Source organism: Lytechinus variegatus, chromosome 2 (assembly GCF_018143015.1).
Source record: "Lytechinus variegatus isolate NC3 chromosome 2, Lvar_3.0, whole genome shotgun sequence".
Lineage (NCBI taxonomy): Eukaryota > Metazoa > Echinodermata > Echinoidea > Temnopleuroida > Toxopneustidae > Lytechinus > Lytechinus variegatus.
The window spans coordinates 84,376,904-84,404,750 of record NC_054741.1 but is presented as its reverse complement, the minus strand read 5'-3'; the positions used below and the strand labels follow the sequence as shown (position 1 = coordinate 84,404,750).

Genomic DNA, 27,847 nt, shown 5'->3' with positions numbered 1-27,847 from the left:
GAGTTAACAAAAAAGGAAAAGAAAGGGAAAGGAGAGGAAGGAGGAAAAGGGAAAAGAAAAAAGAAGAATGGAAGGAAGAGGAGAATAAATGAAAGGAAAATAATAAAAATGAAGAAATGGAAGGAAAGGAAAAAGAATATGTATATGCATGTGTGTATATATATGTAGGTTATTTACTAATTCCATGTTCATCTAACTTACAACTTTGATTTAACAATGCACCATTCCATTTATTAAAGCCCTTATTTTGGATGCCCCATAAATTTCGAATCATCCTAACCTCCCCATATCAAATTTTATCATTTTTATACAAAGCAAAACAGACATACATGTATTTGATTGGTATATGCGAGATCATTTCACGGGAAAAGACTCTATCATTTTTATTTCTATTTCTTTTTCGAGTTTCAAGACTATAGAGTATCCCAAAGGGAGCCCCCTGTCTACACCGGAGAGACAGGACGATGTCTGGACGGTGTCGTTAGAAAGGACGGGATCATGCGGTAACCTGTAAGATACGATAGTCTTTATGATAATAATAATAATAATAAAAAAGAAAAAAAAAAGGAGAGGAACGATTTTTTTAAAGACACGTCGAAAAAAAGAAAAGAAATAATAGTTGGCCTAACGAGTTGGCGATAATAGTCAAATATGACTGGTCGCCATTAATTTTCAACAAACAACAACAACAACCTCACCCCGAACACAGGCGTACTAAGGGAGCACTCATTGTGAAAATGGCTTTTTGGCCCCACACAGCTGTATTCAATTGGAAGTGTGCTAAAATAATGCATAAATTATATATTTCCAAAACATATACATCTATGTCCCAAAATAAGATTCTCAAATATTAAACTGTACTGTTATGTGGTTTATTTGGAGGAGCCAATTGGTTGAAAAGGACTACTGGAATTTCACAGTTTTGCTGTAGAGGTGTCAAAGTTGTACGATGTATAAGAACAAATCGCCTGGTCGTAACAAATCGGCTATCGCATCACACAACAAAATTCGGAACTAATCGGCGGATAAGAGAGCCGCCAATTAGTTCTTCCGGCCCCGATCGGCTGCCCGGTTCAAATCGTCTATGACACCGGCCGGTATACAGTATCAAACCGTATAGAGGGGGTGCTGAGTGCTGTGTGAGTGAGTACCGTGAGACATCTGCCCAAGACATCTTCAAAATGCCTCGGATTTCGGAGTACTTTACCCCTTTTACAGTTAATGTACTGTTTAGTATGGGAGCTGGAGTCCTTTTAGGATGGTTAATAAGGGGTAAAATTCAAAGACAACATATTTTGAAAGCACAGGAAGCTGCCAAGTCGTCAATGGAGGTTTGTACAAAATACACTTGTCTTGTTCACCATCCTGCCTCGGGCCTCGCCTGTGGGGAATACAGGGCACACATGAGTATTACAGACCCCCATTCACTCACGTGTTATATCATTCATAGCTCATCAAAAAATCATTAAAAATCAATCCCTCGATAGATTTTGCTTTAAAATCGTGATATAGGCCCCGCTCGAGAAACACTTGTAATCGATTATACTACCTCAATATCTAGGTTGCTAACTTCAGCTCACTATATATACTCGTGATGCGTGATGTAGGCCCCGCTGCTGTGTTGAATGGCTCATAACGTCCGTTCGCGGGGCCTGTTTCACGAGTATAGTACTATAACCGTTATATAGGCCCCGCACTACGGCACTTCAGTCACTCCAACACAAGAGCGGGGCCTATATCACGAGTATATATTAAGCTTGCATTCTAAGATAGTCGCGAAACAGGCCCCGTCCAATGCGCTTGTCCCAGCATTCGCACGTGTGTGGGGCTCGGATGACGGCTATATTAGTATACTCGTTATCGAGGCCCCTTACACTGTTATATCATGGAAAATAACGTGGTCATGGGGCTTGTTTCCCCGCGGCCGGTGAGAATTATCATGGGCGGCACTGTAGGGTGCGGGGGGGGGGGGGCTTGGCAACAATTTATGTTCTAAATAAACAAGGAGAGAATATCATGGGCGGCGCTGTAGGAGGGGGCGGGGGGGGTCTCCAATTTATTTTCCAAATAAACAAGGAGGGAGGACATTAGTTTACTTCTTCAGAATTTATTCGTATTAATATAGTTATTAACTTGTTCATTAATTATTTATCAATCGATTGTTTTTATTAATTAATGTATTAATTAAACATTGAATTCATTTATTTTCAGTGTTATGTTTTTTCTTTTGTGATATAGAGTGTCAGAAGTATTATTCGTTCTTAATTATTTTTATGTGCGGAAGTTCATTTATTTCAATCTATTGTACTAGTAATTGATTAATGTATTTCTATTGATTAATAAATGTATATTCATTAATCATCTAATTTACTTGTTTTCATTTTTTTTGTGATGTAGAGAGTCAGAGGTATCATTCGTTTTTAATTATTTTTATGTGTGAAATTTCATTTATTTATTCATCAATTTATTTTAATTGATTAATTAATGAATTTTATATTTATTAATTAATCCAGGTTAATCATTTAATTTATTTCTTTTCAGTTTTTTTCTTTAGTGAAGTAAAGAGTCAGAGTCTTCATTTGTTTTTAATTATTTTTATGTGTAAAATTTCATTCATTTATAAATATATTATATAATTGATTATTGTGTTTATTCATTAATCATTTAATTTATTTGTTCTCAGTTTTTTTTCTTTTGTGATATAGAGAGTAAGAGTTATCATTCGTTTTTAATTCTTTTGATGTGTGGAAGTTCATTTAATTTATTTGTCAATCTATTTTAATTGATTAATTAATGTATTTATATCATTTTATTCATTAATCATTTAATATATTTCTTTTCAATATTTTTCTTCTTTTGTGATATAGAGTGTCAGAGGTATTATTCGTTTTTAATTCTTTGTATTTTTGGAAAATAATTAATTAATTCATTCATTTATTTATTTATTTATTATCTATATATTTATTATTTTTCATCTTTTTCATCTGAGTTCTTTTGGTGATACAGGGTCATACATTTAATTTATTTTTCATTTATTTTTATTCATTCGGTTAGTTATAATGGCTATACAAAATGATGACGGCAATCATTGTAAAGCTTAGCCTATCTTCTCTTTCACCTGGTATTCTCAGAGGATTCCTCGATCATTCAAGCATGAATGACTTTGACAGTTTAAAAGCATAAATATATAATCTGAATTAAAAATAATCGTTTACCTTTTTTGAATTAGTCGTAGTTGAAGGTGTTATAGTAACCTTATTTTTCGTTACATAACAGGAATTTATATTTTGTTTAAAGGTCAAGTTCACCCCCAGAGAAATGTTGATTTGAATAAATAGAGAAATATCAAGCTAGTATAACGCTGGATATTTCAAGTTGTGATATTTTAAAGTTTCGCTTATTAGTGATATATATTATGCACAACTCATTTGCATGCAAATGATACAGTTGATGTCCCTCGCTATTTCTTTTCTTCTTTTTTTTTTAATTATGCAATATTTCATTTTCACATATTATACAATACGGGCCAACGTGAATGAACCATTATGTTCAGGAGGGAATTGTTTCACTTGACAATGAGAAGAAAATTGGAAAATATAATATTTCATACAATACAATACTAAAATAGTGAGTGGGTTGCGTCATCAGTTTCCTCATTTGTATACCGACCTGGATGTGCATATACTATTATTTTAAATTAAACTAAACTTCAAAATGTTATAACTCTCTTAATTTATACTTCCGATTTTGGTGAAATTTTCAGCGTTATGATCGTTCGATTTTCCTCTTTTTATTCAAAACAATTTTTCTGTTGGGGTGCACTTGTCCTTTAAATGTTGATGTATTTGTTTGTATTAAACTTTTTGTTTTATCCAACCATTATCGTTAATTTCTCTTTTTTGCTTATGTATTTGATCTCTCTGTATTCCGTATAGTATTAGAAATAACAAAATATATTCTGTTATCTTACTAAAGCCAATACGTGAAACTGTAGAGAGAGAGGGGGGGGGGGGGCTAATGCATTACTTATTTCACGTTCTCCTTCGTATTGTTTCACTTACTTATTCATTTCCTGGTTTATTCATACATGTATTCATTTATTCGTTCATGTTTGCAGTGTTTTGGGGAAAAAATGTTGTCTATTAAGTGACACGATAAGGGGGCATTTTACCCTGACGCAAAGTTGATGATAAAACAGAAACATAGAAAAAAAAATATTCTTAAACTAAATGTTTGAAGAAAATATTTGTTTTATTGTCTCGCATTTTGGTTAAGAACTTCGATATTCTCTAATGAAATTATCATACTTTAATTAGTGTTTATTATATGAAATTGTATTCTACCCATTTATGTAATGGATATCCTGCTAAGATCAATTGTAATTGTCACTTTCACTTGCCCAGTAACCTGCACAATCAAGGTACTAATTGATTGATTTGTTTTCTGTTCCAATCATGAAGAAGCGAAAACGGAAATCAGCCACATAGTTTGGTTTTTGAAAACACAAAAACGAAATCACAACGAAAAAAACGTGTTGTGATTTGGCTTTTGTATATAAAAAAAAACAGAAAAATGAAATTAGAAATACTTTTGTGCTTTATCTGATTTCTCATTCTAAATTTGTGCATTTATATAATTATTAAAAACATTATCAGAACATGCCACGATTTGTGACCTCATTGAATATGTATGATGCAACTGCATGACAAACAGCGCCTATAGAATTGTTGGATGTCGCCTGGAAACAGGATACTATGTTAGTATGAAACTATGTACATGTAAATCAATGTCAAATAATGATATTTGCAGATGAATCCAACATGATGCTAGCAATATCATTTTGGATATATATCGTAAATAAAATGCTAAAAATAAAGTTAATTTCTTACCCTCCAGAAACTATTAAACGGACGAAACTGACAAGGTAACAAATGTCACTGAAACACAACAGTCATATCATTTCGTCTTCAAGAAATACAAATATATAAACGAAAAATAAAGCATGATCTGATTATCAAACCAAGAATTATGTAAATCTCAAAGATAGAGAAATGAACAAAAATATCCCCGCCAAATGTTCGATAAACGATTAAGCAGGGCACTGGGAACGATTTTTAAGTAGGGGGTGCTGTGGGTTTTTTTATTAAGTGGCAAAAAAAGAAAAAAAATATTATACTCCAAGATGATGGGGATTTTGGTAAAAAAAATATTGCTCCCAAATAAAAAAATAATTATAGACCTATAACTGATTCTATGCTCCCATCTATTCAAAGAAGACAACGGTTCAAGGAAAACGCCAATACGGAAATCATTCAAAATACACTATTTTTGATTTGATTGATTTGATTTATTGTTTTCTTCTGCATCCATAACATTTGTATAATACATTTTTCATAACATAATAAACATAATATGTTAGCATTTTTGGCATAAATTGTAAATAAAGATTACTAAAAAGATAATTCCAGACAAAAATGATTAACTATATGATGTTCACAATTTGCAGGAGAAGGATTGTCATCATAAGCAGATTGCTTGAAAAAATGACAATCCCAAACTTATACTAATTGAATTAATACATTTATAACATTGATAAAGCAGAATGGGCATATTCTTTCAAATAGCTGAGGGTGATGGTGATATGATGATGATGTTGATGATGATGAGTTTGTTTTGCAATGGATCAAATTCTACAAGAAAAGTTAAGTGTTGAACAAAATGCCCCCTCTCACTCCTACTTGTCAGCAGTGCTTAAAAACATACTCTTTTCGTGTCGATATATATCAACAAAATTCAACTCGAACTTCGATAGCATTCGCATCCTATTTTCAAGTGTGAAAAAAAATCAGCTCGCGCCCCTTTCATATCCTGTTAATGCGTCACTGTAAAGTCCTTTTCCCTTTTTTAGTTTAGTAATTAAATATTAAATAAATGTTTGTTGTTTAGGGTTAAAGAGAGCTTAGTGTGCTCTAGTCATAGCGCTTAATACATGGATTATAATACACAAAATGTTCGCAGTTAGCGTTCTCGTTTATTTCGGCCGTATGGTAGGCCTACCTTGTAGGTAAAAATTAAAGTAAAATGTACATAAACTACCATATCATCCCCCCCCCCCCCCAAAAAAAAAAAGAAATGTTACCTCTTCCTCTTTGAGTGGCCGACCATGGATTTCATGAATGGCAATGTGTCCAACCAGCCTGTATCCCCGCCCCTTTAAAATTACTGGACCCGTACCTGTGTACGACGCATTCAATCATGCAGACAGACCTATGCACCACCAACTTTCTTCTCAAATTTGCACCCCCCCCCCCCCCGCCCCGAAATCTCGGATCTGGGGGACACATTAAATTCCTTAAAATGAAAAATCACAGAAAAGGAAATAGAATAATTCGTGCATAAAAATAAATTATAAGAACACATTGAGACACTTTTTCCGAAATTATTAAATCTTTTAATAAAAACGGGAAATCGGGGGGGGGGGGGGGGGCGAGGGTATTAGTAAGTAAATGAATACCGTGTAGGCGAAGAAAAAAATGCAATATTTGGATAGTGAATTATTAATGAAATGACGATCGATCAAATTTTTTTTTATTTGTTGATGCGGAATGCCGTTATTTCCAGCAAACAAAAATCCATTATCATTAAAACCATACATACAGTTACAAACAATCTTCAAGTGGCTTAATCAGTATTAAAGGGATGGTCCGGGCTGAAAATATTTATATCTCAATACATAGAGTAGAATTCACTGAGCAAAATGCCGAAAATTTCATCAAAATCGGATAACAAATAATAAAGTTATTGAATTTTAAAGTTGAGCAATATTTTACGAAAACAGTCGTCATGAATATAGGTGGGTTGATGATGTCACATCCCCACTTTCCGTTTTCTTATCTTACTACATAAAATCATGTTTTTTAAAATTATTTCATACTTGTGTGAATAATATGTCTCCCTTATAATGAAATAAATTGCAGCTATGAATATCTAATGCACTAAATCAATTGACATTCCAATTTTCTAGTTCTTGGAGGGAAAAAATTGAATGAACCTAATTTCACATAATAAAATACAAAAGAACAAGTGGCGATGTGACATCATCAGCCCACCTAATGAATATTCATGGCGACTGTTTTCACAAAATATTGCTAAACTTTAAAATTCAATAACTTTATTTGTTATCTGATTTTGATGAAATTTTCGGCATTATGCTCAGTTAATTCTACTCTATTTATAAAGCTATAAATACTTTCATATCATACTGGCATACTGGCATATCAACGAACGGTATTGTAAGCTTTTTAAAAGACAAAAGATTAATAAATGGATATTTAGGTAAAAACAGAAATTGTACTTTGAAAGTAGGACCTACTTTATACGTAAAATAGATAATATGCATAATGATAGGCCTATCCCCAATTGTTGGGGTGGGGGGGGGGATAAGTCTCAGATTAAGTTGATTATATAGTGTAGATACAGCTGTATCCTCAAGCAATAATGAAATTGACCAAAAGAAAATTATTAAATCTTTCCCGAATAAATATGCCTATTCGTTTTCTTTTCTGAATGGATGAAAAGTGGGGAAGCGGGGGGGGGGGGGGGCATTTATGAAAGGAAAGAAAAAAATCTAATAAATTGAAAATACACAAAAAGCCAGATGAATGCTACAATATTGAATTTTGAATACATACATTTGTATATAAATATATATTGACTACTTACATCCAGGTGATTATAAATAGATATATGATACATGAATGAATAAATGGATTCTTTCGCAGCATTACGTCAAGTGAAAGATTCGGAGGAAATTATACAAGAACTATATAATTTGATTATTGATGACACCTCCCTCCCACAAAAAATAATTACAATGAAATGCTGGGGGGGGGGCTCGAATTTATTTTCCAAAAACAAGGGGAATGATAATGAACTTCCACATATAAAAAGAATTAAAGACGAATGATGCCTCTGACTCTCTATATCACAAAAGAAAAAAAATGAAAACAAATAAATCAAATGATTAATAGAATAATTAATCAGTTAAAATGAATTGAATTAAATTTCACACATAAAAATAATCAAAAACGAATACCTCTGACTCTCTACATCAAATGATTAATGAATAATTATAAATACAATAACTAATTAATTAAAATAGATAGATTAAATGAACTTCCACACATAAAAAGAATTAAAAACGAATATAATACCTCTGTCTCTCTATATCACAAAAGAAAACAAAACTAAAAATGAATAAATCAAATGATTAACCTGGATTAATTAATAAATTAAAAATACATTAATTATTAAAATAGATTGATGAATAAATAAATGAAATTTCACACATAAAAATAATTAAAAAACGAATGATACCTCTGACTCTACATCACAAAAGAAAAAAAAAAACAAATAAATGAAATGATTAATGAATAAATATATATATACATTTATTAATCAACATAAATACATTAACTAATCAATTACAATAGATTGAAATAAATGAACTTCCGCACATAAAACTAATTTAAAACGAGTGATACTTCTGACTCTTTATATCACAAAAGAAAAAACATAAATACATTAATTAATAAATACAATCGATTGGTAAATAAAGTCAATAACTATATTAATACATGAATAAATCGACAAATAAATTTCTGAAGAAGTAAACTAATGTCCTCTCTCCTTGTTTATTTAGAACATAAATTGTTGCCAAGCCCCCCCCCCCCCCCCGGCACCCTACAGTGCCGCCCATGATAATTCTCACCGGCCGCGGGGAAACAAGCCCCATGACCACGTTATTTTCCATGATCGAACAGTGTAAGGGGCCTCGATGACGAGTATACTAGTATAGCCGTCATCCGAGCCCCACACACGTGCGAATGCTGGGACAAGCGCATTGGACGGGGCCTGTTTCGCGACTATCTTAGAATGCAAGCTTAATATATACTCGTGATATAGGCCCCGCTCTTGTGTTGGAGTGACTGAAGTGCCGTAGTGCGGGGCCTATATAACGGTTATAGTACTATACTCGTGAAACAGGCCCCGCGAACGGGCATTCTAAGCCATTCAACACAGCAGCGGGGCCTATATCACGAGTATATATAGTGAGCTGAAGTTAGCAACCTAGATATTGAGGTATGATCGATTACAATTTTTTTCTCGAGCGGGGCCTATATCACGAGTATGCCGATTTTGCTTTAATTCACTGACATTAGTCACAATTAACAGTACATTAAGTGGGTTCGGGGATACATGTGCTTGGCTGCGCGACCACCGAGCATCTCTAGTTATAAATGGATTCTGTGGCCTGCATACACTGTACAAACAGTTCCGAAAGACGTCATTATAAGATGGCTAAATAATTTGCAGCTTGCTGATTGGTCAAAGCGTACCACGTGATCATTCGCGAAAAGTGTCTATCCCTGCACGCCCGTGGGAATTTCGCGCACCCAAATTGTCTAACAAAAGTGAGTGCAATTTCAAAATTTTTGATATTTGATTTAGATCTATTTCATTATTTCTTTCTCATGTAAGGTGCTTAAAATTGCGATCGAAATTACTTAGCCATCTTATAAAAGGAATAACGCATTTTACCCGTCGTTTTTCAGCGATATGCAGTGCACTCGAGTTTTCTTCGCATGCACACTCCACACTCGCCTCCGGCTCGTGTGGAGTGCGCATGCTCAGAAGAAACCTCTCGTGCACTGCATATTCGCTAAACAACTCCGCGGAATGCGTTATTCCTATAATAGGCCCAAGTGATGACAAATACATATAGGCCTACCTGTAAAATACAAGAACTTTTTAAGTGTTCAAAATACCAATTGATTTATTCTGTGCATTCTCATTAAAGACTTCTCTAAATTAGCATAAGTTCCACATAGGCCTAGTTCCACATGTAATGAACTTTGTGCCCAACACTATCCGCTTCAAGTTCAATGTCATTCCTTAATTTGTGAACTAATGTTTCATATGAGCACAAGGACATGCTCACCTACATGTATGCATTTCAAGAACCAGTGGTCATTATTTATAGTGTTATTATGAGACATGGCAAACAAAAATATTGAGATAATGTTGTAAACTCTTTGCTCCATCTATTTTCCCAAAAATTCTATTCTGTCTAAATGTAAATTAGAATTTTAAATGGTTTGTAAAATAATTATTATTTGTCATTTCTGTCAACAGGGTTCATCAAGTGTTATGTCTGACAGCGGTGAATACAAACTTGTACTAGTCGTAAGAAATGATCTGAAAATGGGAAAAGGCAAAGTAGCTGCCCAGGTAAATATAATGAAGGTGCTTCATTGGTTTTAGATTGAGGAAAAAATTTTCATTTTCTAATTTTGTGGTTGGCTTTGTGGTCTAGTGGTTAAGATTTTCATCTTTCAATCTGAAGAACAAGGGTTTGATTCCAAGCCATTATTTGTGTTTTCCTTCAGCAAGAAATTTATCCACACTGTGCTACACTCAACCCAGGTGATGTAAATGGGTACCGGCAGGAACTAATTCCTCAAAAAGCTCTGTGCACCGGAATCTGTAGACTAGCTTAGCCGGGGTAATATGAGAGTGCCTTGATCACCTAGCAAGGTGGATACATTTGCTAAAAAATCCTATATTATTTATTATTTAAAACTTTGGTGACTAAAATAATATTAGGTTTCTACCATCAGATTTTCAGAGACAGTTAAAATTGCTCAAGTCAAATCTTTTTATACCACAATCATGAATGGAAGTGGAAGAGCCGTGGTGTAGTGGTTCTGACTGTCGCCTTGTAAACAGGTTTGTGTGTTCAAATCCCACCGCGGTCTCGCATCCTTTGGAAAGGCGCTACTCCACACTTTGCTATTCTCGAACCAGGTGCAAAATAGGTACCTGGTAGGATACATAAGTTACTGTATGTTTGAATTTGCCAGCACCATTGTAAGGCTGCGATGAATGCAAGGAATGCTCTCAAGGGAGTGGAAATTGTGCACTTTTTTGCGGGATTGAAATGAATCTAATGACCGGGGTAATAATATGCTGTAGAGCGCTTTGAGCCATTCTGGGAACAACGCTATATAAAAACTATCTATTATATTATTTTTATTATTATGAAAATACTTAGAATGAAATCTTTCACCTAAATAGATGTTATCTATCACTTTACTAGTTGTATCATCTGTTCAAATTTATGGCTCTTGCTCAAATGTGATCAACCTTTTTTTTATTTATATTCATAACTTTATCAAATCAAGGCCAGTTGAAATTTACATTAAGATTAAATTCTTGGTTCTGTTATGTAGATATCAGTGAACTGATATTTATTATTTTTATTTAAGGACAAGACAACCCCCAATAAAATGTTGTTTTGAATTAAAAAGGAAAAATTCCAACAAGCATAGAAAACATAGAAAATTTCATCAAATTCGGATTTAAAATATTTAACAAAAGCAAAAACATTTTTATCTTTCATTTAATTTCACAAAACAGTTATATATAACTGTTTTGTGAAATTAAATGAAAGATAAAAATGTTTTGTACAGTAGGCAAATGAGCGGACCGATGTCACCCACTCACTTTTTCTTTTGTATTTTGTTATATAAAACATGAAGTATTTTATTTTACTCCTCCTTGTTCTGTGAAACAAATTTTATCCCTCCCTAATAATGAGGTATTACCATTGTTTAAAATGTTCTGATTCAGTGAAATTGTTCCTTTAATTTAATGTTTGTAAAAATTGAAATATTGTATTTAATTCAAAGTTTCAAACAATAAAACGCCAAGTAAATAGCGAGGGAGGGACATATCAACTCTCTCATTTGCATCTCCCTGGGTTGTGCTTATAGTAGTTATTGTTTTGTGAAAAATAAGCAAAACTTTAAAGTGTTGTAACTTTCTTAGTTTTCATCCGATTTTGATAAGATTTTGTGTCATGCTTGCTTGATCTTTCTCTATTGATTCAAATGTTTTTCTGGGGTTGACTTGACCTTGAAGTTTATTTTCACTATGGTGTACAAACTTATGTTGCCTTTCAGTTTATTCAGATTAGTAATTGTGGGTTCAAAATTTAAATAATTTACCAAGGGATCCTTCGCAAAGAGAATGTCACCAATGTTGCATTCTTAACAACAACACAGATGTATTTTAATGACATTTCTGTTCTTCAAATGCATGTTTATAATGTTCTATTAATTTTTTTCATCAATTAGTCATATCTGCTTTTAATGATTGTTTTTTTACTGCAGTGTAGCCATGCCACTCTAGGATGTTTTAAGAAAGGATCAAGAATCAGATCTGAATGGTTAAAGAATTGGGAGATGGATGGCCAGCCTAAGGTGGTTCTCAAAGTACAAGATGAACAATCATTGTGAGCGTTCTGTTCGTAACTTTAAGGCTTTCTACAAATTTGACATTATGTGTTGTTTTTTTTCAATGAGATACCTTTATTGTTTTTTATGTGATTATTTTCCTTGACTGGTCAAGAAAGCTAAATATTTGCTTGCTTTAAATAAAACCGATGATCAATGAATATTACCCCTTCTTGGTGGACTTGGTGATGAGGGTACATTGCTAATGATACTTCAGGAATTCTTTATTTTACAATGGATGCAAATAATACAATATGCAATCTAATCTTCTGAACTCAAACTTTTAGATTGAGAAAAGTTTCTAATTGCTTTACAGCTAATAGATTTTCTTTAACTTGGGGAAGGGGGTCAAGTTTTGATCATAAATGAAAATTTATTTTTCAATTCGACCCCACCCCCTCGACAAATTACATGACTACACTGCCACACAATTTTGTATTACCACAGCACTCTCTGACTTTTTAATTTCAAATCTTTCGCATCTTTTTAGACCAGATTGTGATGCATGGGTATGCGGTTCTAGATTACACAACATTTTGTAAGTCCATGTCAGACAAAAAAAAATGCTCAGAAACGTGACAGTGTATGAAGTTAATGGAAATTCTGCTTTGACCTCAAATCATAAATGTATGATTATTTTATCTTTTGCTAGTTTAAAGGAATTCATCTTATGTCATTTATGACAAAGAGTCCCTGACAAAGTTCTTCAATAAAAACAAAAACTAAAAAAAAACAAGACATACATATGAAATTCAGAAAAAAAAAACATAACCTAGGGAGTTATGTTTTAAAATGTAGAAGGGCATATGTTGATCATTGTGGTGTGGTAGTAGAAATAGCTGGAAAGTTAATCATAAGTAGCCTTAAAATGGAAATACTGAAGCTTTTCGACATGCACTCATCGGAGTAAAATCGCATGAATGACAAGAGCACCAGAGTGAAACAATATCTACAGTTGGCAGCAAAATTATTCAACCCCCTCACATTTTCAAGATTTTGGTGAATTTAATGATGTTGCAACTGCAGATTGTAACCAAATCATTAAAGTAGTCAAAAGATAGTTAATTACAATTAAATACCAGAAAAATCCAGATTTAATTCCTAGTCTTTCCTAAATTGCTGTTTTCACGCAAAAAGCAGGTGGCAAAATTATTCAACCCCCTATGAATATGCACTAATATGCATTATCAGTGACTAATGGCAAGACATGTGTACATGTTTAGAGGTGGATTCAGCCATGATACACATAGCAATATACATAATTTGCATTTTTGCATAATTAATATCCACCCAATTTGTATGCCTTGTATCAGAAGGCCATATATGCTCCTCATATGTCCCTTGCACTATGCTGACAAAATGGTTAAGGCTAAAGAGTGGTCCCAGAAATTTAGGGAGGAGAAATGTAGCTTTGCACAAGAAAGGGAATGGCTACAAGAAGATATCCAAGCTCTTGAATGTCTCCAGAGACACCGTTGGGAGCATCATTCATAAGTTCAGAGCCACTGGTGCTACAGCTACAAAACATGGTCATGGATGAAGGAAGAAGTTTTCAGCAGCTGCAGCAAGGTTTATGAGAAGACAAGTGGACAAGAACTCCAAGGTTTACAGCAAAGGAGCTGAAGGAGGACTGGCTAAAGGGGGCACCGAGGTTTCTATGGACACAGTGCGCCAAACACTTCATGCTGAAGGCCTGAGGGCAAGAACACCTAGACGTACACCACTTCTGAAGCCACATCACAAGAAGCCTCCAGTTTGCTAGAAGCAACCTGACAAAGCCACAGAAGTTCTGGGACAATGTTCTCTGGACTGATGAAACCAAGCTGGAGCTCTTTGGTCCTATGGATCAACGATACGCGTGGTGCAGGAAGAATGAAGCGTACAAAGAGAAGAACACTCTGCCTACTGTGAAGCAAATAGAGGAACTGATGTTGTGGGGGTGTTTTGCTTCTACTGCCACTGGGAATCTCCATCGTATTGAAGGCATCATGGTTTTTGTCTGGTACCAGGATATTCTAGCGAAGAATGTCATTTCGTCTGTAAAGAAGTTGGCGCTAGCTTGGACATCATTGGACATTCAAGCAGGACAATGACCCCCCAAGCACAGCACCAAATCTACAAAGGCTTGGTTGGAGAAGAAAGGATGGAAGGTCTTTGAGTGGCCATCAGTCTCCAGACCTGAACCCAATGAAGAATTTGTGGTGGGATCTGAAAAAAGCTGTTGCAACACGTAGACCAATGAGCATCGCTGACCTTGAGACCATTGCGCAAGAGGAATGGGCCAAAATCCCAAGGAGCATTGTGAGAGGCTATTCATCTGCAGGAGGTCATTGCAGCAGATGGATGCTGCACAAAGTTCTATAAGACACATCCATCTGGGTTGAATGACGTTACAACTTGTTTGTTGTGCATATAAAGATTCCAGTTTCAGGTGGAAGATAAACAAAATCAGCATTTACCTCAGAATATATGCACTGGCCTTTAAATTGTCATTATTTGTGCACTCCTTTCTTGTGTGTCAATAGGGGGTTGAATAATTTTGCAACATGCTTTTTGTGCAAAAATTGCAATTTGAAAATGTGAAATAAAATTTAATTTTTTTAACGGTATTCTTTAGTAATTAACTGTCTGCTAACTATCTTAATGGTTCTGTACAAATCTGCAGTTGTAATATTATTCATTATGACATAATGTCAAATATTAGAGGGGGGTTGAATAATTTTGGTGCCAACTGTATTAGAACCGAAAGAGACAATGGACGCTTGACAGCAAGCTGTGATTGTCTGTCAAGGAAAACAATTAAGGGTTAGTACCAGTTGTAAATTGAAGCAAAGCAACTAAAATAATGCAAGGGTTCTAACGAACTCCTGGCGTTACAGATTTGGGTCTGTTAGCTGGACCAAACCATTAACAACACAGTGCACTTGAAACACCCATGGTAAGTGTCTTATGTTTTGTTATTATTATTAACCGAGTTCAGAATACTGGTATAAATACTGAAATCGAAATTCCAGTCTATTTTGAGCCTTCTTGTAGGAATAAAAGCAAGTTCAACTCCAAATCGCAATGATGTAATCATCGGCTATGACTTGAAGCTGATTTTGCACTTTACTCCAACCACAGGGCTTGCAGCAAAGCAAAATAATGATTTTGTTGTTCCTAACATTATGCCAAATTTAAAATAAATGTTATTCTTAGAGCTAAAACTGAAATGCAAAATGTGATTTACCAGAATATTTACCATAATATGTAAAGCATGTTATGCACCCCCTTCTATATCAACCATATTTTTTGTGGTCCAAATATTTCATTGTGGACAGATCTTGTATTTTGTTATTTGTTTATTTATTGATAGTCAATGAATTGTTTTGCAGACTAGTATTATCTGGACAAGCAACAAGAAAAGGTCTCCCAACTTCCATCATTCAAGATGCTGGAAGGACACAAATAGCACCAGGATCAAAAACAGTACTTGGCATTGGACCAGGTAAAAACATGCATACAAAATGCACTGCAATAGTTTTGTAAATGGATATGAAATGTGTCTAGGTTTTTTTCAATATTTTCATGATTGAATTGTCATCTACAAGTGTCATTTTTTTAATTTCTTGAATCATGTATTTTGCTTGAATTTCATGGAATCTTGTTGATTTTTATTTCATTGCTGTAGAATGGAAAATATCCAGGGTGGTGTTTCATAACAGTGAACAACTTTATGCAAATCATCTGACCCTTCCTTGTGATACATAGATTATTTCTTATTCAAAAAAGGTTAATAAGAACAGTTTGTAATGCACATTTCAATAGTCACACAAACAAGTTATTTCTTGATTGTAAAATATTGAAAATTTGTGACTTGGCTCTTATGTATACTTATATATTTATGTACAATTACCATTCAAATCTCTTGCCAAATATTTTTAATAATCTCTTCAACACAAATGCCTCTTACCATTCATACTTAACGCGTCATTCAGCAGATCTTAACCAATACCTAAAGTTACCCAAAATTCTCTATGTTGTAGAGGAATCAAGCAGTGAAGTGATTTAGGTAATGATATTAAATAAAGTAAAACCCTAAATAAATTGTAACAACTTATGAGAGTTTAATTTTTTTCTCAGTATAAAATAGCACACTGTACATGTAGGTCACTATGATTTATAATTATTACTTCTAGTTTGTATGTTTGTTTGTTTGTTTATTTCCCCTATATCATTGTTTTTTTTTTATCCTTTTTTTTTTAAATTCTATTTAAATGTTATTTGTTGTTCATTCTTTATGTATTGTATCATGGTGGTGCCATGATACAATGATACAATGTTTTAATGAAAACTTCCAAAGGCTCCCAATTACATGTTATTTAATTTATATATGATGCAGTATTTGGTACCCTGGGGTACCAAATAATAATCCGCCATTTTGTTGAATTTTTTATTTTATTTTTTGCGCTGTACCCTGGGTTACCAAAAATGTGTACAAGTATATTTTTGTTTTGTACAGATTTTTTTTTTCTTTTTAGTGATCTTATGTAACAATTAATGCATGCAAATGATAACTTTATTCTATTTGTTTACTATTATTGGCATAAGATTGTATCAAAGAAAGGAAATAGGCGTTGTGATCATTGTCATGATTGTCGCACCGATCGTACGACCGTGATCACCATGACAACAATGTAACTGTACACTATTACAACACGAGATGGCGCTGCACAACGCCGTACCCCGGGTTACTACGGTACCACGGTGTACGGCGTGGTGCATCATATAACTTTATTTTTTATGATTGATTGAAATAAATTTTGAATTGAATTGAATTTGAATAAGCCTGTTCACGATTGTAATACCCTCATTACACCAACGCTACGTCCATGCAGTTCTCGCTACGTCAAAGAAAAATGGCCATGACGCAGTGGGAACTGCTGCAGCGTACTGAAAGCGTAGCGAGAACTGTTATTGACTTTGCATAGTCTGCATGATCTCCGGAGACAAATTTTCAGCTACGTGGACTTTGAACATGTCCAAAGTCCGCGTAGCGGAAGCGCCGTCAGAACCGAGCGTAGTAATGACGCAGTAAAGACCTACCAACAGCTTCATAGATGTAGCGGACACCGAAAGAACGTGGCAACAACTCTGTCCATGTCTACTGTACTGCCATTACACGGCCACCATGTAAACTCGGTTGGCTCTACATCCAAATAGAAGTCGGAACGTAGCGGGAACCGTTTCGTAGCAGCATGGACTGGCTCTGCGCGCAGAATGAACTTAGTGGGCAGATCACACTCGCAGCATAAACGTCACAATAACGTGATGCGGACGTAGCACGCACGTGACAATTTCACATCTTTTGAGAAATTGAAACAAAGTTGGCGCCACGTCCCATGGTTCCTTCTGAACTTCAAGAACGTAGCGGGAACTTTGTATGGTGTAAAGGGGGTACAAACTGCACACGAGCAGAAAAAGGTCAATTGTGATAAACCATGAAGGTGGCTTTCAAATTCACTGACATAGGCATTTGTGATCTGATGATTATTAATGTATTTCTTTCAAAATATTCATTTTATCACATCCAAGCTGAAGAGTAATAAATAGAGCCTTCATAATCACTGGTATCTGACAGTAGCCTAAACAATAGTGGAATGTGCCAAAGGCAGGCAATAAAACAGATTTCCAATATGTAGTTTGCTATTTGTCAGGATTTGATCATAATTGTATCAAGTTCACTTTTGTTATTGCCACAAGAAAGGATATTCTGTGTAACGTACAAGCAGCTTTATCTATGGGTCCCATATAAAGCCATTTCTGTGATAATTCTTGACTAAAGTTTAGTGTTCTTCATTTTCTTCACTTTCTTCACATTTGATTGTAAATTAATTCATTAACAAGTATGAGTAAAATTAACCAATTAACATTTACTTTAGGTAATTACCATTTTCTTTGTTTTCCTCTAGGTCCAGCATACCTTATAGATGAAGTCACTGGAGATTTAAAGCTGTATTGATGATATTGTATCATTCCATGAATAGAGCTGCAGTTGACAGAATTGGGACCTTTCTACATTCAGGCTGATCATGAAACAGTATTTTGTGATATCGAAAAGACATTGTATAATCATCTCTAATGAATGCTTTTATAGATGGATGTTTTCATAATCTCTCTATGTAATTGACCTATTCTGCTTTGTGCTTTATAAGGAAAAGGTGTACATGTAGTGCTTTCAAAAATATGATAGCTACATGTATCACTTTCAGAGTAATTCACGAAGTGCAGTAAAAGTGGACAAAAATATGGGTTGGATGTATAAAAAAAGTTGGATGATTAAATGGAAATGCCCAGATATATTTGTACCCCTATTTTTGGCTTCTGCCATCCCTGCACACAAAGTACCGTAAGGGCACTAGTATTCAACTCGTTTGGAGTTTCCTCAATTATATAGATATATAGAATTTACCTAAATTTCAGACCCGTCTTATTTCCAAGAGCAAATGCTGGTTCTTTTTCTGTTACTTTTTTTCTTCAACCAGTCGACTGTGTGTGCGGGCGATCAAATTATTCTGCGATGGTTTTTTGCACTAGTATTCAATCCGTCGGCACTAGTATTCAACCTAGTGATTTAAGATGGCCCTGTCTCTCAATCTGCCCTTGTCCCATCCGACTATGGACTACACCATTTGAGATGAGACCAAACGGAATTAATCTAAGCCAGAGACTTGCATAGATCTAGATCTAATTTAGCAATCTAAACCCTTTTGAGATTTGCTATCTATCCTCACTAGGTTGAATACTAGTGCCATTCAGTGCAAATGGCCATCGCCGCATAATTCGATCCTCCACGCAAACAGTCGATAGATTGATAAAGAAAATACCGACAAAAGATTACCCTGGAAATAAGAAAGGTATGAAATTAAGATAAATTCCCTATTTTTAAATATTTTCGGAAATATTTCAAAATCTTTGAATTATGCTGGGTTGAATACTAGTGCCCATACAGTATGCACTTTCTCCCCTCTCTTAGGAGTGTTCCAGCAAGAGTTGCAAACTGAATTGCTAGACATACAGGCTTTTGCATTCTACCAAGTAATACCTCAGGTAACAATCGGTGAATCCATACAACAATGCTTTCAAAAATATCGCTGCTGCTACTGGCTATGGATACTTGTGATTGCATTGTTTTCAATTTGACAGTGAATTCATAATGCATGGAGAAATAGGTATAGGTTTCACTAAATCATAAATTTTGAGACTGATAGTACCATGGAAAAGGAGTAAACTGTTTGCTTATCGCTGGAATACATCTTAAAGATGCCTCAGCTGTACTTATTTTTTATAAAATGCATTCAAGTTGTAAATCGACAGTCAAATTTCTATGGGATTACCCTGATGGTTTATAGCATATGAAATATCACCTGAAATATCACCTGAGGTAACCAAATACCCATATTTAACTTGGTCGGATAATGCAAGGGTGTGGATTGAGACCTTGCCAGAGACCACCTAAGGATTTGAACACATGACCTACAAGATGCTTCCTTGAGTTATGGTCAACCTTACTTCAATGTATATTAAGATCTACAATAGGCTGTGCTGATTATAATTCTAACCTGCCTGCAACCTGTCCTACATGGCAAAGCTTTAGATTCAGTGGTTCCTTGGTGATTTATTTGGTCAGCTCTGGTTCTACCTTGGGTAAGGGGGTTTGTCTCAAAACTTATAGAGAGTATAGAGATGATGGGCATTAAAGGGATGGTCCAGGCTGAAAATATATCCAAATAAATAGAGTAAAATTCAGAGCTGCATGCTGAAAATTTTATTAAAATCCGATAACAAAGTTATTGAATTTTAAAGATTTGCATCGTTTTGGTGACACAGTTCTAGGTACATGTATGTCTTCATGAGTATTCATTAGGTGGGCTGATGATGTCATATCCCCACTTGTTCTTTTGTACTGTATTATATGAAATTAGGTTTACTCAAAAATTTTATACAAGAACTAAAACAATTGGATTGACAACTGATTAAGTGCATTAGTTATTCATTGCCACAACTTATTTCATCATAATGGAGACACATCATTAAGACATGTATGAAAAAAAGAATTACGATTTCATGTAATAATATAAAAGGAAAATGGGTATGTGACATCATCAGCCCACCTAATAAATATTCATGACAATGTGCATATGACTGTTTTCACAAAATATTGATAAACTTTAAATTAAATAACTTCGTTATTTGTCATCCGATTTTGATGAAATTCTCAGCACTGTCTTTTGTGAATTTTTCTTGATTTATTTAGATATGAATATTTTCATTCCAGACCATCCCTTTAAAGGATAGAACTAAGAAGCAAAACATTAGGCAGAGAAATCTGAAAGTATTGACTATGTTTAATACATGATAATCAGGTTATGTTTTGCTACTCGAATAGAGTCATTTTGGGGCAATATTTTTTCTGTTTGGGCTATTTAAGAATTGTACTTGAAAGAAAGATTACAATATTCTATTGTTTTTCTGCCCAAGTGTAATCTCTTTGGACCACAGATATTTGTTTGACTTTGGAGAAATTCGAGGTAGATGTTAATACAATGTTTTGCATATTATGGCCTGAGCAAATGCTTCGTTTTGGTCGATTTTTAAACTTGTGGAAGTCTGATTCTATTATAGAGACTACTGATTTGCAATACTTAATGTAAGTAGTAACAATTGCATGAACTTCAGCAAAATATGTGAATTACTGTTATCACAGATATTTGGTTTCAGACAATAGTTTGCATTGATTTGGAACTATTACTTTGGTGTAGCAAATTTTGTCTCCTAATTGCCAGTGTTAAAACCAACTCCAGACTAACCATTAGTCATGTTTGGAGATGGTTTGAAGGCAGCACATTTATAATTCTGTTGTATATTTAATAAGGAATTGATTGTAAACTTCGTTTCTTGTACACATGTTACATTTAAGAAAAAAAGCAAAGGAAACATTTTTTTCATTGTCTTTTTTAATAAACAATGGTAAAAAACTTGTACCTCATTCTTTCAATGATTGTGTTTTATTTCCAAGAAGTCAAATGAAGTTGTCTTACAAACTTTCCCTTTGTCATATCATCAAGATATGTGCATCTATAAACAGTCTTTCATCAGATAGATGACCAGATAATCTAATGCTTTGTACTCAAAATTGCAAAATAAAGGTCTTTAGTAAGCATTTATCACGTTTACTCCAGGAGCACCTTTGAATGAAACAAGAAATGTGATAAATACCATCCATATTGATATTCCTTCATATTACAATTAAATTTCACATGATTACATTTATGTGAATAAGAAGTATTTGTGGAATAAGAAATACTTCTTGTAATAAACAATTATCTGTAGAAGTGTTAACAATGATGGCAATATACGGTATCTCAGAAATAGTTTTCCACAACTTTTATATAATCAGCATTTCAGTGATTTGAAAACCCGATAGCTTTCTTCCTTGAACCCCTGACTGTTTTGCCTGTGTAATAAGCTGTGCTTAGATTGAAAAGCAAGAGACTGTGTGCTATTTGCTTCATGCTGTAAGTAACCTGGCTCAGAATTTTAGTGAAGTACCCAAGTGACTAAATTACAGTACCATATAAGAATATTATCCTGTGGGCGCCAGCTAACTCGGCACTTCAAAATACTCAACCCTGCCAGAAAATTAGGTGCCAAGTTGTCCAATATCGGATTTCTATTTTGTTGACATGTTTGAATTGAATACAAATTAAATGCAAATTTGTCTACTATTATTTCAGTTGATTTTGTGCATTTAAGTATCAATCTTACCATAGGATTGCTAGGTTTTACAATGGACAATTTGTCACTAATTCTAGGCATTGGCTTGGACCCCTTCTTGTAATGCAGTATGGGTGTACAGTCCATCAAAAGCTTCTGCAACAAAATGGAGTTCATTGTATGCCTATTTGCTCATAATTGTATTCACGCATTTTTAAAACTGGAATTTTACCCCAAAAAATAATTTTGTCTTAATTTTACATAACTAAACAAACTACTCAAGCCTTGGTAGTAAACTCGATAGAGCCGGGTTATTTGACCTGAAAAGGGAGATGGGGGGTTCCATAAGAATTAGAAAAATGTTAAACATTATGATAACCAAATGTTATTGCGAGTACAACTGATTAGAATTCCACTACAAAGTTTGGGGGCCTCATTTATTTAATAAGACGAAACCTTCAATTTCATGCATGAAATAGCAAATTAGTTATAAGATTTGAGGAGCCTTTGAATTTCCAGTTTTGTAGTTTATGTCATGGTCAAGGTGCATGCCAATATCAGGCAAATATCACAATGAAGGGGGCATGCAACATTATATATGTTATATATTAACAAATGAAACGGAGATTAAAGTGATTGGTTAACATTGGTTTAACTTATAAAAAATCTGAGCTACAAGGTCAAACTTGTCACCTGTGTCTGTGATATGTTACAAAAATGAAGCCCAGAAAAAATTGCGTTCGAAAATAATTATTTAGTGCTTCAAAAATTGAAGTATGACCGGAAACACCTTCTTAATTTCATCCCATACACTTATGTGTATTATTTAGGCATCTATAAGACACCTATTTACAAAATCAGGGTTTGCCTTGTAGTTTTGGCTTTTCATTCTCAATAATATTTGTTTTCAGGGTTTATTAGTTCTAATACATGCACTTGTGCACATGTTTCATCTTGGTTTGAGAATTTTTTAAATCTGCTGCTCATACAGTTAAACGATACCTTTAAGCGACTATCATAACTTATCACAAATACAATAGACAAATGACCTACCAATGTAAAGCTTGGAATCCTATAAAGAGTTTGTGAATAGAAAATAAGCTGTTTGGGGTGATGTATCTAGTTAATGAGAACATTGTTTTAAAATTTTATGCATAAATTAACAATAAATTCTCATGAAAAAATTTTTATTATTCAGAAAAGTTAACCATATAGCCTCGTAGATTTCATCACAACCCCTGAGCCAATTTTTTGTGGCACTCATGCGATCAGACATAATCAACCCCCCCCCCCACACGGTGAGATGGGTCCAAATTACCTGGCTCTATTAGGCTTAACAGAAAATGTGATTGCTGATAGTCACTTTCACAAAGGTCAAAGAGGACAGTTTCCAACTTAACATGTATTACAACTACATATATGTGAATCAATGATTAACCATGAAAATGCTGTAACTGCAATTTATTCAATAATGCAATGTTGTGGACTTGTGCTAGTCAAAGTTGATAAGGCCATTTATTATGCAAAAATTGCTAATTGTGTACATTAAATATAATTGCAAAAATGATGGAAGTGTCCCTTACGCAGCAAAGGGAATGGTACACTTGACCTGGTTATGTTACCCACTATGTTACACCTATGATTTATAGTTACAGCAATGAAGCATGCTTCACTTATTATCAAGAATCTCTTCGTTAAACCAATAAAGTTAATAGCATTCAATAAGCATTGCTATTTGGATGTTCCAATAATCTATGACAAGCTGAATCTCTTGAATTCCAATCAAAAAGTTTTTCAATGAATTTGACCATCTCTATGCAAACGCCAACATTTCATAATCCAAACCAGAAGTATTCCATGCCTAATCTCTTGAATTCATGTCAAAGTTATACACGTAATAGAAATATAATAATTATTGAAGATCACACAATTTGGAACAAGTATTCTCAAAGGTTTGTATGCAGAAGTCCAGTGAAACTTTGACCATGGTCCCACTCTTGAGCTCAAACTATGAATGCTGAAAATTTCCATTTTGTTTACATTGTTTGTTCTGACGTTGAATGTGTTCCTTCGCCATGCTGGTGAATAAAACAATTTATCATTCTCAGAAAGCTATAAAACAATTGAGCACCACATGTATTAACAAACTGTGAACCCTTTCTGTAGGTGATTAGTTTCACAATTGGCTATCCATATTTATATGAAATGCTGAAGTTTTTGTGGTTGATTTTAATCCATATTCCTTAAAGTTTATACTTCAGCAACTCAATGGAAACAGCAAATACATCCTTCAATGACAATATGAACACAAGTTCTGCTTGCTATACACATAACATTCATTTATGTGACACACATAACATCCATTTATGTGACACACATAACATCCATTCATGTGACACATAAAATCCATTCATGTGACACACATAACATCCATTTATGTGACACACATAACATCCATTTATGTGACACATAAAATCCATTCATGTGACACACATAACATCCATTTATGTGACACACATAACATCCATTTATGTGACACACATAACATCCATTTATGTGACACACATAACATCCATTCATGTGACACATAAAATCCATTCATGTGACACATAAAATCCATTCATGTGACACATAAAATCCATTCATGTGACACATAAAATCCATTCATGTGACACACATAACATCCATTCATGTGACACACATAACATCCATTTATGTGACAAATAAAATCCATTCATGTGACACACAACATTCATTCATGTGACATACATAACATTCATTCATGTGACACATGTAACATCCATTCATGTGCCTACAGATCTAAGGGGATTCCCCTTATAATGAAGGAATTTCCCAAGTATGTCAAAGAATCCTTCATCATAACTTGAGAGAAGCAAAGTACTCTATTTTTCCCTTGAGGGCATCTGACATCTCCTTACAAGATTCTTGGTAGCTCTCTTCAACCTTGGACCACATAACTCTCTCTTCTTCTTCTGTGAACTATACAGATACACAAGGGAAAAGAAGATGAGAAAGAGAGGTGCAAAGAAACAAAAGATGGGAAGAGAACAGATTTAACATAAGGGGAGAAGAATGGGGAAAGAGAGAAAGGTGCAAAGAAAGGAAGAGAGAGAGAGAGGTGCAGAGAAACAGGGAAGTAAACAGATACAGGATGAGGGAAAGAAAAAATGGGAAAGAGAGGGGGAACGAGAAAAAAGAAGTGAAAAAAAAAGATTGTATTTGATAGGTATGTAATGAAATATCAGTATTGATTATGAAAGCATGAAATCTTTATGAAATGGTTACAAACCAAGAGGCAAATAACCAACAATAGAACTGGATGAAAACTTAAATAATCAGTGTAATTGCACCAAATAAAAAAACGATTGAAAAAAACTGGATGAAACCTTAAATAATCAGTGTAATTGCACCACACGTCTAAGAGCAATCACCTCCCCAATGCCAAGAATCAATTCATATAGGGGAAGGGTAAGTTGAGCACAGGGCAAGTTGAGCCACCACCCCCAGGCCAATAATGAACGAGTCAGACATTGTGGTGGTGTCATGTATTGATGACCCATAGCATAACCCCTAACCCCACCACTTTGTTTCCAATTCTGAAACAAAAAGTGCTTTTTTATAGGGAAAAATACAAATTTCAGCCAAAAAAGTAAAAAAGGGTGTAAATAAGTGCTTTTTACCCACACACGTCTTTAAATATATCATAGAAATAAGAACAATATTGTTAGTCCAGGTATGGATTCTCATTTTTGTCATAGTCTTTTACATGATGAATGCATGAGAAATGTGTGGATATGAAAATATCGCAATAAGTTTGGACTGGGGAAATTTAAGCCAAATCAACATGGGGCAAGTTGAGCCATGGTAATTCTTATGGTGATGTATAATAAAAAATGTTAAAAATGTAAAAAACCATTGACATGCAGGCAGAAAGGAGCAAATTCACATGAAAGTTCTTTTACTTTTAGAAGATGTTAGTATTTATAGAGAATTAGGAAGTGAAAAGACTTTAAATGAAAAATTGACATCCTGGTTCTTCCTACATACATTTTGTAGGGGAAGGCGGGGTAAGTTGTGACAGTTTTTGCTTTTTGCATGTTAGAATTGATATGATTAATAATCTTGTCGAAATAAGTACCTTGCCTTGAAATTTAATTCTTCTGAAATATTTTCCACCTATATATAACTTTCTATCCCCACACTGAAAGTCATCGTGACCTTTGAAAAAAACGATGTCAAATGGCTCAACTTGCCCCATATATTGGGTAAGTTTGAGCCACCTTCTGGGGTAAGTTGAGCCACAAAAACTATGTACAAAATGTATGGGGGAGAACCAGCATGTCATTTTTTGTTTAAAGTCAATTCACTTGCTAATTCTCTATAAATACTAACATCCTGTAAAAGGAAAAGAGCAGTCATGTAAATTTGCATCTTTCAGCCTGCATTTCAATCGATTGTTATGGTTTGTTTGTTTTTTAAGATACATTACCATAGGAATTACCATGGCTCAACATGCCCCATGCTGTTTGGCTCAACTTACCCCAGTCCGAACTTAGTGCAATAATTTTGTATCCACACATTTATTATGCATCCATCATATAAAAGACTATGACAAGAATGAAGATCCATACCTGGACTAATAATGTTGTTATCATGTCTTTATTATATTTAAAGACGTGTGTGTTTATAAAGCACTTATCTATTTCACACTCTTATTTACTTTTTTGGCTGAAATTCATATTTTTCCCTCTAAAAAATACTTTTTGTTTCAAAGTTGGAAACAATGTGGTGGGGTTAGGGGTTATGCTATGGGTCATCAGTACATGACACCACCACGATGTCTGACTCATTCATTATTGGCCTGGGGCTGGTGGCTCAACTTGCCCCTATGCTCAACTTACCCCGCCTTCCCCTACATAGTTTTTGAGACTCAACTTACCCCAAATGGTGGCACAACTTATCCCACAGATGGGGCAAGTTGAGCCATTTTACATCGTTTTTTTCAAAGGTCACGATGACTTTCAGTGGGGGTAGAAAGTTATCTATAGGCGAAAAAAATTTCCCAAGAATCAAATTTAAAGGCAAGGTACTTATTTCTACAATATTACTAGTCATATCAATTCTAACATGCAAAATGCAAAAAGTGTCACAACTCACCCCACCTTCCCCTACACATTGCAAGAATATGAGAGTTACCATGTACTGGAAATATTTCTATTAGCATTTACAGATTAGAGCAGACCTCACCGTAAAATAAGTCACATGGAAACCACTGTAGGAGTTTCAAGGGCAATTACTTTGAATTATGAAGAAATGAGGGGGCTTTTTTTATTTCATATAACTCATACTTACAAACTCATGATCTCCATCAGTGAGTTGCATCTGATCAAGTTTGAGGGCAAGGAAAACCATATCTGTATCCATAACAGCCATATGAATACCTTCTAATAACACATGAAACTCTTCCATATAGGACTTGAATTGATCCATCACTGCCGGCTGTACCATCAAAATACAAAGTATAAATAATATAAATATCCATATTATTATTGATTGAAATAAAATTTAAAATAAGAATACTCAGAAAATTCTTTTTGCCAAGTAAATCATGGGCCCAACAGCCACTGTAGAGACGTATCTCTATTCCTGTTGTGAGGCGTACGCTCTACCAACTGAGCCAACACACTGGTTGTCCTTTCAAAATGTGATTTTAA

The 27,847-nt window shown here is 34.4% G+C and overlaps 2 protein-coding genes across 2 annotated transcripts in view; one reads left to right on the top strand and one right to left on the bottom strand.

The window, feature by feature from the left end:
* Positions 1-1,104: 1,104 nt before the first annotated feature.
* Positions 1,105-18,439, top strand: LOC121409329 (peptidyl-tRNA hydrolase 2, mitochondrial-like). The gene is made up of 5 exons (XM_041601261.1): positions 1,105-1,331; positions 10,195-10,290; positions 12,234-12,355; positions 15,731-15,843; positions 18,308-18,439. The coding sequence occupies exons 1-5, from the start codon at positions 1,182-1,184 to the stop codon at positions 18,355-18,357; spliced, it is 531 nt and encodes a 176-aa protein (XP_041457195.1). The 5' UTR covers positions 1,105-1,181; the 3' UTR covers positions 18,358-18,439.
* Positions 18,440-24,350: 5,911 nt separating this feature from the next.
* Positions 24,351-27,847, bottom strand: part of LOC121409328 (N-alpha-acetyltransferase 25, NatB auxiliary subunit-like) — a 36,428-nt gene continuing 32,931 nt past the window's right edge. Inside the window, exons 23-24 of the mRNA XM_041601259.1 lie at positions 27,486-27,632; positions 24,351-25,112 (exon numbers count right to left, since the gene is read on the bottom strand). Coding sequence (XP_041457193.1) covers positions 24,990-25,112; positions 27,486-27,632 — 270 coding nt within the window. The 3' untranslated portion in view covers positions 24,351-24,989. The remainder of the gene's footprint in view (positions 25,113-27,485; positions 27,633-27,847) is intronic.

Bases quoted from the DNA above. Each gene is read 5' to 3' on its own strand.
- LOC121409329 (XM_041601261.1), top strand. From the start codon at position 1,182: ATGCCTCGGATTTCGGAGTACTTTACCCCTTTTACAGTTAATGTACTG. The intron at 1,332-10,194 runs GTTTGTACAAAA...TTCTGTCAACAG, and splicing joins CTGCCAAGTCGTCAATGGAG to GGTTCATCAAGTGTTATGTC. The intron at 10,291-12,233 runs GTAAATATAATG...TTTTTACTGCAG, and splicing joins AAGGCAAAGTAGCTGCCCAG to TGTAGCCATGCCACTCTAGG.